The 14,021-nt window shown below is 42.8% G+C and overlaps 1 protein-coding gene and 1 long non-coding RNA gene across 3 annotated transcripts in view; one reads left to right on the forward strand and one right to left on the reverse strand.

Annotated features, from left to right (window-relative positions):
• Nucleotides 1–397: 397 nt before the first annotated feature.
• On the forward strand, nt 398–11,433 carry LOC118729052. Its single transcript, XR_004991116.2, has 3 exons — nt 398–645; nt 1,549–1,550; nt 11,421–11,433. It is a non-coding gene; the product is annotated as an uncharacterized LOC118729052 (long non-coding RNA).
• Nucleotides 818–14,021, reverse strand: part of ABCC4 (ATP binding cassette subfamily C member 4) — a 214,081-nt gene continuing 200,877 nt past the window's right edge. For both annotated transcript variants that reach the window (XM_036456293.2, XM_036456292.2), the window contains 2 exons: nt 5,628–5,762; nt 818–1,417 (listed from right to left, as the gene is read on the reverse strand). In XM_036456293.2, coding sequence (XP_036312186.1) covers nt 1,310–1,417; nt 5,628–5,762 — 243 coding nt within the window. In that variant the 3' untranslated portion in view covers nt 818–1,309. The remainder of the gene's footprint in view (nt 1,418–5,627; nt 5,763–14,021) is intronic.

The following is a 14,021-nucleotide window of genomic DNA, read 5'->3' on the forward strand; positions in this document are numbered from 1 at the left end:
TTATATAAAAGTGTTCGACCAGTAGCTATGACACGCACTGACCACCAGGGGGCAGGCGCTCAATGCACAGGCATGGAAACATGAATCAGACTGATGAATCTCAGAGGGAAGAGGGAGAGGGGATGGTAGGAAGAGATTAACCAAAGATCTTATATACATACTAGAGGCCTGGTGCATGGATTTGTACACCAAGGGGTCCCTGGGCCTGGCCTGCGGGGATTGGGCCAAATACGTGCAGCAGCCCTCCGATATCCCCCAAGGGGGTCTCGGATTGCCAGAGGGCGCTGGCCAGACCGAGGGATCTCACCAGTCCACGAATCCGTGCACCAGTCCTCTAGTAACTGCAAAATTACAGTCAATGTTTGCAATGATTTTTGTTTTTTCTTACCAACTTGGGAGAACCTATGCAAGCAATTTAGGATGAATTTCCATAAAGGCTAACCCAAAAGTTTTCTAGTCAACCGAAGGTTAGCTGGTAGTCAACCAGAAACTTGAATAAGAGTACAACTACACATTCAGGACTTACCAGTAGCAGTTTGGCCTTCTTTGAATATACCACCACCACACTGACTAAAATTACAACAGTTACCATGTCAAAGGCATGCAAATTTAAAAGATGATCAATGATCCCACTGTGTTCTTCCTGTATGGGCGCCTATTTTGAGAAAACATTCTTTTCTTTTTCTTTTAGAACATAATTACATATTGCCTTTCTATACTTTAACTACAACAGACTTTTTTGGGGGGGATGGGTGAGTGGATTCTCCCTACTATAATGCCACTTATACCGAAGTATTTGTTTTGCTTTTCCTATTGGTTTTATCTGTACTATTTCAGCCAGAGACCTGTAGAGGTGAGGGGTGCGAGAACGGATCCCAAGTGTTAATGACAAAATGGCAACTTTACACAGTTTTCAAGTAAATAGAATCCCTGATATAACTGCAAAGAAATATGTAGTTTGGGTGGTAGTAACAAAAAAAAAACAAATCTCAACAACTTTATCTCATAATTCACAAAACTAGCTTTGGCTCTGAGTCTCTTAAGGCACAAGACCTGATAAGCAGTTTTTATTGGTGGCCTGCACTTCTGATTTGGATAAGATAAAAAAAATACTATAACATAAATATAAATAAAAATAATAAGTAATTTTGTTAGTTTGAAATCATTGAGTGAAGTTGGAAGAAAAAAAAATCCAAATAAACTAACATCTTGTATGTGTAAATATTTGTTGCTAGTGTAAAAAATGTATAGTTCAAACAGTGCAAAACTATTGGAGAAATGCCTTCAGAATAGACTTGACATCGTAGAATCACAGTGCTGTCTCAAAAATAGTGAAGGTTGAGGGCTGTCCATTGGAAGCATTCACAACCATATGGCCATTCTGAGTAACATCTGGATAATTCCTTTTGAAGTACACCTGTAATTAAAAAAGAGGCATGAGAGAACATGGGGCAATGCATTTCTGTGCCCACTTCTTCATGTGAAGCAAATCATATCACTCACAGAGGCACAATGAAAAAAACACAGGGATGCTTTTATTCTATAAAGTAGTCCCATTAAAACCTCCGGTAGGGCTGGGCTTAAATGCCAAACAACCAATAGATCCACTTTAGTTCTGATCATTCTGATTCACAGATATGTTTTATCACTACATTAAATTGATAAGCAAAGTCATTTTTACTGACTCAAAACCTGGAGATAAATTAAAAACAGGGTGACAAAGAGGCTGGGAAATGGAGCGTCTGCACGAGGGTTTCTCATTTTCACACATAAAATGAGCACAATAGATTTGGGTGTTAATATCGGGTTGTAATCCCTGTACTTTATAAACTCTGATTGACAACTATTGAAACGCTGGCGTATATGGATGAAATATCCCAGCGTTTAATTTGTGCGGCGAGGTAGTTATAGGGGCCATAGAAATGTGATCTGTGGATAGTGGGGCACGATAATGAAAAGAGAAGCAAAAGCTTTAACAATGACTCAACCAGGCAACTTCTCTCAAATGTAAGATGATACCAAATAATAGGACCGTTCTTTGCCAAGCCTTTGACTTCTTGAATTCTACCAATTTCTAGCTGAACTAGGAGAGATACAGGTTTTCTGATAAATGTATAATCAGAACATAAAGGAAATGAAATGCTGTCAAGGCTCTCTGTTCCACAATCATCAGTTTTTAGCAGCTGTATCGTATCTCGGTGCCTTGACAGATGCGCATAACAAAATGAAATAATGTCAAGGCTTGTGAGCTCTTATCTCAAAATGTGTTCGGGTGAAAAAGAACTTCAAATGTAATTTTTTCCCCCCATAAAATGAATGTGAAAAGTTTTGTCGGAGTCTTTAAAACAGAAAATGTGCCATCTATCTGAGGCTGACTCGTGTCATGAGCTGCGTCTTAGTCATACGACCCTGGATCTATTTTATAAGACCTGGCTCCCAAGGTATTTGTGGGTGCTGTCAACAGAGTTATCATAGGAGACAATGGACTTCACATACAGAAATGAAAAGTGCTGAGAGAGCCACCTTTATATTAAAGTGTACTTTTTCTCTTGCTGCTTACATACTTGCTATCTCAAACACATGGCTGCATCTGAAATAACTCTATATTTTCACGTAGGAGAAAAATAATAAATCCTTCAATAATGATTGGACCCCACTGGGTGAAATCTAAGGCTATTTTGATTATAATGTAAGTATTTAAAAGAAAGTGTTTTTTGAAAGCTAAATTTATATCATCTCCCACCTCCATTTTTTAAAGATAGCCATATTTTGTGTGATTATATTTTACTAGAGGACCAGTGCATGAAAACTGTGCACTCGGAGGGCTCCCTCAGCCTGGCCTGTGCCTTCTCCCAGTCCGGGAGCCTTCAGGGGATGTCTGACTGCTGCTGAGACAGGAGAGGCTCCCACCACCGCCACTGTGCCGTGAGCCCAGCTTCTGGCTGAGCAGCACTCCCTTGTGGGAGCACACTGACCACCAAGGGGCAACTCCTGTGTTGAGCATCTTCCCCTGGTGGTCAGTGCATGTCATAGCGATTGGTCATTCTGCTGTTTGGTCAATTTGCATATTAGCCTTTTATTATATAGGATGTACTAAAAACAAAACAAAACTATTTCTTGGTGAAATTAATAACAGCCAAGAGGCTGAAACTGGTTTGGCTCAGTGGATAGAGCGTCGGTCTACGGACTGAAGGGTCTCAGATTCGATTCCGGTCAAGGGCATGTACATTGGTTGTGGGCACATCCCCAGTGGGGGGTGTGCAAGAGGCAGCTGATCAATGTTTCTCTATCATCAATATTTCTAGCTCTCTATCCCTCTTTGTGAAAAATCAATAAAATATATTAAAAAAAAAAAAAAAGAACAGCCAAGAGAACAAATGGAAATTGATTTTGTTTTCTACTGCTTGATGGTCCTTCCCAAAGAAGCCAGTTACTTTCCCCATAACCCTCTTAATGTAACTTTTTTTAAAGAAGAATATGTTATTATTGCCCTGGCCAGGTAACTCAGTTGGTTAGAGTATCATCTCAATACACCAAGATTACAGTTTGATCCCTGGTCAGGGCACATATAAGAATCAACCAATGAATGCATAAATAAGTGGAACAAGTCAATATTTCTCTATGTTATTATTAGCAACTTTTCACTAAATTGATCTTAGCTTCATGGTCTGAAATACTTGAAATTGAATACTGAAAACATGTGTCCTGTGTACAAAATCCTTGATTTGACCTATCTTTTTCTCATCTGTTGCCAAGTGCGGGCTATGAAGGTAGATGAGATTACCCAACACTTGTTATCAGGGTGCTCGTGTATAGGCTAAGCCTCTCAGCTTTCTATTCTGGAACTCACTGCTGATCCTGGAAAAAAAATCATTGAACCTCTACCCATACTGGCTGCCTCATCTGTGAAATGAGACAATGATTTACCTCACAGGAACTAATTAATGGCTACAAACTGCAGGCTGAAAACACCCTGAGTTAAGTGTTGGGTGCGGTTATGATGCTGCTCAGAGAAACGGCCCCTTAGTCCATGGACAGCAGCAGCATCACTCAGCTCCAATGAAAAAAGAAAACATCTGGGAGGCCTTTTTGTGGATCTCTTGATATTATCTTTAAAGAACTCCAGAGTCATAGTTGAGACACCGTTAATGCAGTGAATGTAGTAACTGGAGAGGCAGAAAGGCAGTTTAAAGACTACAGAAACAGGAGTACTAACTAGTAACATTGAACAGTTACTTAGGCTCTTCTGCCTTAATTTCGCCCTTTGTCAAAAAGGGATAACACCAACTCAGAACAGTGTGTGAAGATTAAAGAAGACAATGACTGTTGGTTTCTTGTCGCTCTCCCCCTCCTTCTCTTGGGGTTAGTTCATTATAATTTCATTAATATAGGTTGAACTATATTGAAGGTTAAACTCTAAATTGTCAATAAAGCCATCACCATGGAATTAGGTCTTATTAAATGCAACAGCAATAAAACTTTCCTGCATAACCATGGCTGATGGCTGGCTTGGTTGGAATATTGTCCCGTATACCAAAAAGATTGCGGGTTCGATCCCTGGTTGGGGCATGTATGGGAGGCAACCCATTGCTGTTTCTCTCCCTTTTTCTCTCTCTCAAAGGTCAATAGACAAACCCTTGAGTGAGGATTAAAAAGGAAGGGGGTGTTCCTTCACATGGATAAATGGAGAGCATTTTTTTTTTTTAGCTATTATTCATTACTAGAGGCACAGTGCATGAATTTGTGCATGGGTGGGGTCCTTTCCCTCTGCAGGTCTCCGCCTCCTACACAGGCACACCAATTAACACAACCTGCACCGCAGTGCCTTGCACACAAGTTTCAGAGCCTCGTCCTCCTCACTCGTCACCGTCACTGCTCAACACAGAAACTGAGTATCTCTGCTCTTCTTACATTTTTTGGTTTACATGTCAAGGATCAGGAGCGTGCCTACCATTTCCCTAGTAGATCTTTCTAGACCAGTGGTCAGCAAACTCATTAGTCCACAGAGCCAAATATCAACAGTACAACGACTGAAATTTCTTTGGAGAGCCAACTTTATTAACTTAAACTTCTTCTAACGCCACTTCTTCAAAACAGACTAGTCCAGGCGGTGGTATTTTGTGAAAGAGCCACACTCAAGGGGCCAAAGAGCCGCAGTTTGCAGACCACGGTTCTAGACCCAATGATCAATATCCTGCATTTCCCCCTCAAACTTTCCAATTTCTGGGATGTACCTTGACAAAACATTTGCATCTCAAATGTGCCGAGCACCAATTAGAAAGGAATGCAATGAAGCTGGAAAATATGAGAATCGGAACCTGTAGGGTCCAGAGGTGTAAGAAGCCCAATCTGAAATCTCTCTCTCAGGCACACGTGCCTGCAGGCACAGGTGAGCATGCACACTTCCCTATTACCCTCCCCCTCCCCCGCCTCCACCACGTCTGCTGGTGCTTAGCAGACCTGACTTCAACCTGGGACGTGTTGTTAAGACCCAGCCATGAAGCTTTGTCTCTGGAGGCTTATAATTGACAGGGGCACAGAGTGCTTGTTAGAACCGCTTGGTGCCGGATCGCGAGGAGAGAACTGTTGAGACGGACTCTAATTACCACCCCGCATGGCCCGCTCACCTGTTTTGCCGTTTCGGTGAGGGCAGCAGCTTCTGCCTTGCCCAGTTGTTGCACCATCTTGTAAAAGAGGCTGTCTTTATTTTGCAGCAAAACATAGGGCTCATCATATTCTTTCAGTCTTCCTGAATCCAAAACCTGTTAATCAGCAGAAAGAAACCCATTTAGCACACAATGTTGTGCAGCAGCATATTATACCTCAGACAATGTTTCGGAAAGAGGCAGGAGAGGGAGAATAGAGAGCCTCTCTTTGGGTGGTAGGCCTGGCGGGTGTTTAAATGGTTTGATTACCCTGTTTTACCAGGCAGACAAAGGCCTCCACCCGACCTTTTATTAGTATAATGTTATAGGAAAGGAAGAAAAGGGGAGGTTTAGGCTATGATTAAGGGCACTCAAGCAGTCCCTTGGCATTCTATATTCTGCCAAGGGCATTTTGGGTTGTTTCCATTAGTTAGCGCATTTAGCTCTCAGACTCTGAGCTTGGAGGGCCATTTATACACATATTCAAGGCTGGGAAGTTTCTTTTTTAAAAAAATATATTTTATTGATTTTTTACAGAGAGGAAAAGAGAGGGTTAGAGAGTTGGAAACATCAATGAAAGAGAATCATCGATTAGCTGCCTCTTGCAAATCCCCTACTGGGGACGTGCCCGCAACCAAGGTACATGCCCTTGACGGGAATCAAACCTGGGACCTTTCAGCCTGCAGGCTGACGCTCTATCCACTGAGCCAAACCAGTTTCAGCGGGAAGTTTCTTGACTTAAGAAAATTAAAAAGTTGAGTCATGACCTGAAAGCAAATAAATTGCTGATTTGGTTTGACAGAATCTGAGTGATATTTGGAAAAGAAGTCAACACTTCTGGGGTTTCCTAGTACATGCCACCTGGTAGGAGGGGACAGCGCCCCCGCGCGGAGGAGACTCAGGCACATCTTGAGGTTGGCTTTGGATGCAATTTATTATTCGGAAAGGGAAAGGCTGGCTGAATGAGCTGCCACCTAAGCAGCTTTGGCATAATTGCTCTGCACAGAAGAAATCTCCAGAAATCCAATTTTCCCTTTGGATAAGACTAAAGAAGCAATTAAGAAATCGAGCTCCAAATTCCAATGATCAGGGCCCACCCAGCGCTCTCGGGGGCAGCCCTGTCTGAGCTGCCGAGGACCTGAGTATCTGTTCACAATAATCTTTCCTTGGTGCTCTCTCTCTCTTTCTCGGGCGGCTTGCCTTCCAGCCATTTGATTGCTTATTAATATGCCCACTGAAACCGAAAGGGAGAGGAAGGGGCTCTTTACTCCACATTTCGATTTATTAGTGGCTTTGGTTAATGGCTTCAGACAGGGGTGGGGGTGGGGGGAAGTCTGAATCAATTGGCCCAAGTGAGGTACCAAGGCAAACAGCTCTGATGGTAAGTGGCACTTGGTTGTTCACTTAGGCCATATTTAGAGTAAATTTATCTTAAGAGAATCTGCTGACAATGTAAAGCAGGACACAGGTTGCTTTCCACATTGAGGTATTACAGTTAGTGGGAGACGTGTATGAGGTCTCTTACAAAGGGCCTTTTCCCCCGTTCATCTTTTGTTTACTACTGTGAACCATTGCTAAGGGCAGCTTTCTCAAAAGAGTTCAAGAATAATTGAATCTGTCACATCCACATAATAATTAAGATGTCCTATAATTTGGCATGACAGTTTAGATGCTCTGAATGTATAATTTACTTAAGCATAGCATTATAGAGTGTAACCACTCCTCCTTGATGAAGAAAAACACACACGCAATTTTAAAATACATGTCTCTCTCATGCTAAAGGCTAAGTAAATAAGTGAATCAAGTTACTTTATATGTAATGAGAAACTTGATATTCTGCAAAAGCAACAAGTAAGCTTTTAAAAATCACCATTTCAGAGATGATGGAGAATGAGTTCTCTAGCTATAAAGATTCACATCATTTTTAATGGAGGTAACTACTACTATCTTGTCCAACTTCCTATCTGCCCAAATTTGATTGAATAGCAAATCTTTCCACTTTCTTGCAGATTGTCTGAAAACACAGGAATGACACTAAGATGAGGAGTTTTCATAATTGACCAATATCTAAAAAGGCAGAGCCAGAAAAATAGTAATGTTCTCAAAAGCAACAGGATTAATAATATAAATGACAGGAAGATCATTTAGGTCTAAATATTTTGAGGCTTATAAGCATTAGCAATTAATGGCCATGTACTGTATTTCATAAGGGGAGTTTTCTTTTCTTTTTAATTTTGTGGGGAGTGACAGAACTGTAGTAATTTGTTATAAGTTTGATAATTTATTAAGGTTAAATTTTAACTTTTGTAAGAAATACTTTAAAGATGTAAAATAAATATACCTCTTTAATACTCTTTTGATATGCTAAAAATACAGTATCTTAACATGAACTATATTAGTATGGACTCACATGGATGAATTCACAAAATCTGAGAGATGAGATGCAATGGCATATATACAATGTAACAAAGCGTATAGCTACCTTAAGACTAATAAAATCACCCCATAATGAGAACAGCAGCCTTTTGAATTTGTAAGGAAAAATAAAAATAGATATGGGTTGAGCATTCACTGTGCCACCTGCTCTAGTCACCACTGTTAATTCTCAAAATAGAGTAGACAAACACAACACAAAATTTCCTTCCTCCTTCCCTTCCTTCTATCCACCCATCCTCCCAGTCAGCATTAAGTGAGCACCTAATACCACTGCACTGTTTTAGGAACAGGAGGTTTAAAACTGAGCCAGACACAGTCTGCAGCCAGAGATGAAGGCTGAAGTACAGTTCAGTTAAAGAACTTGGCTGAGGTTGCAGGATCAGTAGATGTCAGAGCTGGGATTTGAACCTAGCTCTGAACCTGCACTCTTTCCTCTCCATGTGAGTACCCAGGGAAAGGCACTGTTTATTACTGAAAGCAAAATATTTATTTATTTTTATCATAAGTAAAATAAGGGATATGAGAATTTTAACATTCAATTTTCTAAGATCCCTTTCTACATGGATATTATCTTATGCTAACTTTGTATAACTTAAAAAAGTATGCCAATAAACAAAAACATTTCCCCTGTCCACTTTCCGCTGCAATCTATATATAAAACAACTTAACATATGGCTAAACAAGGCTCCATGGGGCGACCAGGCCAGTGTGTGTGTATGGGGGTGAGATTTGTGAGGGATGATCACATGATGAGCAGCAGGCTGCATGGGCAACCAGGCAGGAGGGGGGGGGGGGGGCGACGACAACAGAAAGGGACAATCACACAACTGAGCAACAGGCTGTGTGGGGTGACCAGGCCAGCAGGAGGGTTAGTGAGGGACAACCAAATGACTGAACCAGACTGGCGGGGGATGGTGGTGGTAAGCATGTCAACTCCAGGCCCTGGCACTGTACATGAATAGTAACAGGCACCCAATACAAACTGGCTGAAAGTTATACACAAAGGAACTAAATTCAAGGCATGAATGGGTGACTGCCCAGTGGTGTAGTTTGGCAAAAATACAGGGCAAGATCAAGGTGGGAAGAGTGGGATTAGGGACACAGCTTTGGAGGACCACATGCCTCAGGTGGATGGCTATGGGAGAGAGGGCAAGGAAATTCGAGGGACAGAGGGATTGGGGATAAAGGCTTGAAACTCATTTATATCAAATCTTGGAAAAGAGAGAGGAGGGGAGGCAGTGCTGAGCAGTCTAACCCCAGGTGCTAAAGGAGCTGAAACAAGGCCAGGAAGAGCCTGTACCCCCTCAGCCTTTACATTTACTGGTCTGATAGAGTCTAGACCGTTTAGAACAAGCAAACGTAATACAACTCCCAATTTTTTTTTGTACCAATAGAAAGGTACAACTTAGAATTTTTATTTTTAACATCCGCTGTGTCTGCATTCTCCCTGCAACCCCAATTAAACTGTAAATAAACCACATGTTCCAGTCAGTGTGATGGCAACCCCCCAGCCCCAGAATCTCTCCAGGAACACCAGCCTCAAACTGCTCGCTGCTCTCTAGCAGGTTGAGGAGAAGAAATACATCGCGTTGGATGAGTCAATCAGTTGCATAAGCTCAACGAAGAGGTGTTTTGTCAGGCCTGTGCATCTACAAATATTTCAAGTAGCTGTCCTAGATATAAAACCAAATGGACCCATTGCAAAATAAGTTAATCCATTTAATGGGCAGGATGCCATCAGCGATAGTGGGATGGCTTCGGGGAGAGGTGGGGGGCAGTGCAGGGTGGAGGAAAAGCCTGGGGGTGGGAAAGAGATGCTGGAACAGCTTTCAGTAGGCGGCCGGCAATAAAGGGAGATCCCACTTAGCGCCAAGTAAGGTGGAGTCGGGACGGGAGGGGGTTCAGATGCCCGCTCATGGCTGCCAGGTGATGTAGGGGCCCGGGGACAGTTATCCACCTTGGAAGCTCAGTCCTTTGACTGGTAAAATAGGTGCCAGTAGTTTTCTCTGTGGCAAGTGTTACTCAAGACCCATTCTTAGGTCTTGAAATTGAAGCCATTCTTCTCACCGGGGGAGGATGAAGACTAGGCCACGATGGCCTCCACAGCGGCTTCCCCAAAGTGTCGGCTATCGCATGGAAGCCCCCTCCCTCTCTCCCTGGGGAAGTAGCTTTTCTCCCAGATGGTGCTTTCGGTGTTCACATTAGTTTCTTTTTCTCTCTGAAAATGTGAACGAAATTTCCTGGGCTGTCTTTAAAGGAGCTTTCCTCTACTGAAATGTTCTTACCGTGACCATTGCAGGCTTAAAGAAAAGTTCCATAAGGATGAAAAATAGAATTTAAGTAAAACTCCAGTTAGCTTTGAGTTCTTTTTTTTGGTGCTTTTCCAGGTGGTTCTGTTAAATAGTACCCAGTTTTGATTTCTCTGGGAAATCCCACTAAGGAGAGGTAGGAGTTTGGGAAGAAAGGGTCAAGATTATATAAAACCATAAGATGGCCTATAAACAGAAGAGGTGGAATCTGAGTTCCTTAGCCCCGGTTTGGGTTCTCCAGACGTCCTTCCCCAATAACTCACTAACTACTGATGGTGAAAAATGTTGAACATAGGCGACAAGATAGCCAGAGCAGCTGCAGATTTTCACAAGCTTCTCTTGCTCACACTCCTGGGGAGGATCCTGGGGCGTCATCAAGACGGAAGTGTCCAGGGACCGGAGGAGAGAGCCGTGCTCTTGGCTGAAAACGGGTGACAAGTCACCAGCTAATCCTTAAAACCACAGGGAAGGCGCCGTCCTTAGTGCAGAGATAGTGGAGAGTCTTAGGAGAAAGGCTTTCTCATGCGTCTGTCTTGCTCCACGGTTTTTGTTGGCAACTGAGCCAACAAGGAAGATTAAATTAGCTGTCGTTACAACGACATCATGTTTAATAAAGTTAAAATGGAGAGAACATCTTTGTAAAATAGAACTCTAAGCCGAACACATCAATGCCACTTAATGAACCAAAACTGGGCAAATCCCTTAGGAGAGCCAGCACACAAACAAAGCTATTAATTAGGTCACAGTTGTTTCCCAATGGCCTTTTGTTTGATTCACTCACAGTAAACAAAACCGTCGCAGTCCGTCTTTGTGTAGAAGTATTCACCAGTGCAACAGAATATAATTATTACACCTTGAGCATTTGCAATGACACGACTTTGGGATGACAGCACTGCTGGTTATGCCCTTCATTAGCATCTGTCACTTCCCCAGCCGCTCCCCAAGCTGGCCACCCGCCCTCTGAAGCATTAGGCTTTGCAGCTGATTGACTTGTCTTTATGTCCTTAAGTCTTCCAAAATAACAGAACAGACAAATCACCTGTTTTCTGGAAAGGAAGTAGGTATTCCTAAAGAAAGCAAGAAAATTGCTTCAAAAAAATCGCAGCTTGCCAAAACTGGTTTGGCTCAGTGGATAGAGCATCAGTCTGCAGACTGGAAGGTCCCAGGTTTGATTCTGGTCAAGGGAATGTACATTGGTTGCAGGCACTTCCCGGTAGGGGGCATGCAGGAGGCAGCTGATCGATGTTTCTCTCTCATTGATGTTTCTAGCTATCTATCCCTCTCCCTTCCTCTCTGTAAAAAATCAATAAAATATATATTTTTTAAAAATCACAGCTTTGTGGTTTATTCGGCAGCCTAGACTGAGGCACTAGAGGTTGTCATTCATGGCACTTTGCCGAACAGAGAGCCAACTGATAATCAGAAGCTCTAGAATAGAATGCAGATGGAGGATTTCATGGTCCCCGGAGTGGATGGAGCAGGGAGAACAATTCCTCAACTCTGAAGCTAGGGGATAAGGTCTAATCCTGCCACTCCCTACAAAGGAGTTGGCAGCAAAAACCAGCTCTGTCCCAGGTGCAAACAAGGAGCCAAGTTTTCATCTCCTGGAAGGACACCTCACACTCCTACCCCCAACCCCTAGAGATTGGAGATGAGAGCAGGTAGGGAAGCTGCTTGGTGAAATGCAAAGTCATTGCAGAAAACAAGATGGGCCCCCATGACCTGACAGTGTAGCTTAAAGGGTACGCATTGACCTATGAGCCAGGAGGTCATGGTTTGGTTCCCAGTCAGGGCACATGCTCAGTTGTGGGCTTGATCCCCAGAAGGGGGTGTGCAGGAGGCAGCCAATCAGTGATTATCTCTCATCACTGATGTTTCAATCTCTCCCTTTCCCTGTTTCTCTGAAGTCAACTTAAAAAAAAAAAAAAATCAGCTATCACAAAGGTATCATGCTCTAAGACAGCCCTTGCACTTCCCTTCTCCAAATCAACTTCTCCCTCAATCTACCTTATTCACCAAGAGGCTTATAGCAGCCGAAGCCGGTTTGGCTCAGTGGAAGAGGCTCATAGCCTTACCCCTAGAAACCAGTACTGACTCCTCCCTCTTTTCCTTCAGCTCCCACATTCAGCCCATCATGCAGTCTGCTTGGGCTCTACTTTGTTATCTAGTCCAATCATTTTACCATCTCCGCCTCCAGCATCTCACCGACATCCGGTGGGGAAGAGAGGATACAATTGTAAAAGCCGGAGTGAATGCTGCCTTTGGAGAACTGAGATGTGATCAATGTGGTTTTAACTATAGAGGAAAGAGGGAGAGCAGACTGCACATGCCTGGAAGGGTAGGGAAGGTCTGGGCTATACATCACTTTGTAAAACCATGTGAAGGATCTAAGTAGGCACTGATTAAGAGAGAGAAAATTGAGGTTGCTGAAATTTACTAGGAGATACTGATAAGTACAGTATTAAACAAATGGGCATACTTTGATAAAGGCAATAGAGCTGACAGGTTAAGGAGATACTCATGAACTAATGTTTGGGAATGTGGGTCAAAGTGCTGATGAGTAAGATTTAGGAGTGACCAACTGAGAAGTCAGCTACATTTTGTCTTTCTTTGCTGTTTCCCTAACTGACCATACATTCTAAGGTAACAGTATTTCTAAGTATCTATAATAATAAAAGCATAATATGCTAATTAGACCAGACAGCTGAACGACCTTCCAGACGTCATTCTGACATCCTTCCAGATGAAGCTGCCACGGTGGAGACCCAGGCAGAGGCGGTTAGGACAATCAGGCAGGCAGGTGAGTAGTTAGGAGTTATGAGGCAGGAACGCCGACTGATTAGGGGCAATGAGGTAGGCAGGCAGGCAAGCGGTTAGGAGCCAGCAGTCCCGGATTGTGAGAGAGATGTCCGACTGCCAAGTTAGGCCCAATCCCACAGGGATCCCTGTGGAATCGGGTCTAAACCAGCAGTTGGACATCCCCCGAACAACTCCAGATTGTGAAAGGGTACAGGCTGGACTGAGGGACCCCACTTCCTCCCTTCCCCTGTGTAAGAATTTTGTGCACTGGGCCTCTAGTCAGATAATAAAAGCAAGCTGCTACCTTCAATATTGCAATACCAAAACCCCAAAATAAATCTATGTGGTACATTTAAGAGAAAAGATTTTATTTGAACGGACCCCCAACTGAGCCAAGGATGAAGCCATCTTTCTGAAGCATCAAAAGACTGACAAAGTGAAACGGTGAACTTCACAGTATCAATCATTTACTGTGGGAGAAATATGCTTTATGGGACAGTCTGAGAAATACAATGCTAGATATGAGAATAACAAAGTGACAGGTAAAAAGCATAAATGAAATGTTATTTCCGATTACCATTCAAGAACACAAAATGAAAGGTGAAGGATGCTTAATGCTAAACAATGTTTTTAGAATCTAACAAATCTGTCTTATAATGTTGGAATGTCACATGGTCACTCACAAAAGTCTGTGGGCGTGGCCTGCTTCTTGCTGCTAGCCCAGATGACTGTTGGCACTGCCTGAAGCCTGTTCTAGCACTCTGTAATATGAAGCCATATCTTCAATTTGGAATATTTTCATGGTTGGCCATCTTAAGTAAAAATAATAATT

Source organism: Pipistrellus kuhlii, unplaced genomic scaffold, assembly GCF_014108245.1.
Source record: "Pipistrellus kuhlii isolate mPipKuh1 unplaced genomic scaffold, mPipKuh1.p scaffold_m20_p_3, whole genome shotgun sequence".
Classification (NCBI taxonomy): Eukaryota; Metazoa; Chordata; class Mammalia; order Chiroptera; family Vespertilionidae; genus Pipistrellus; species Pipistrellus kuhlii.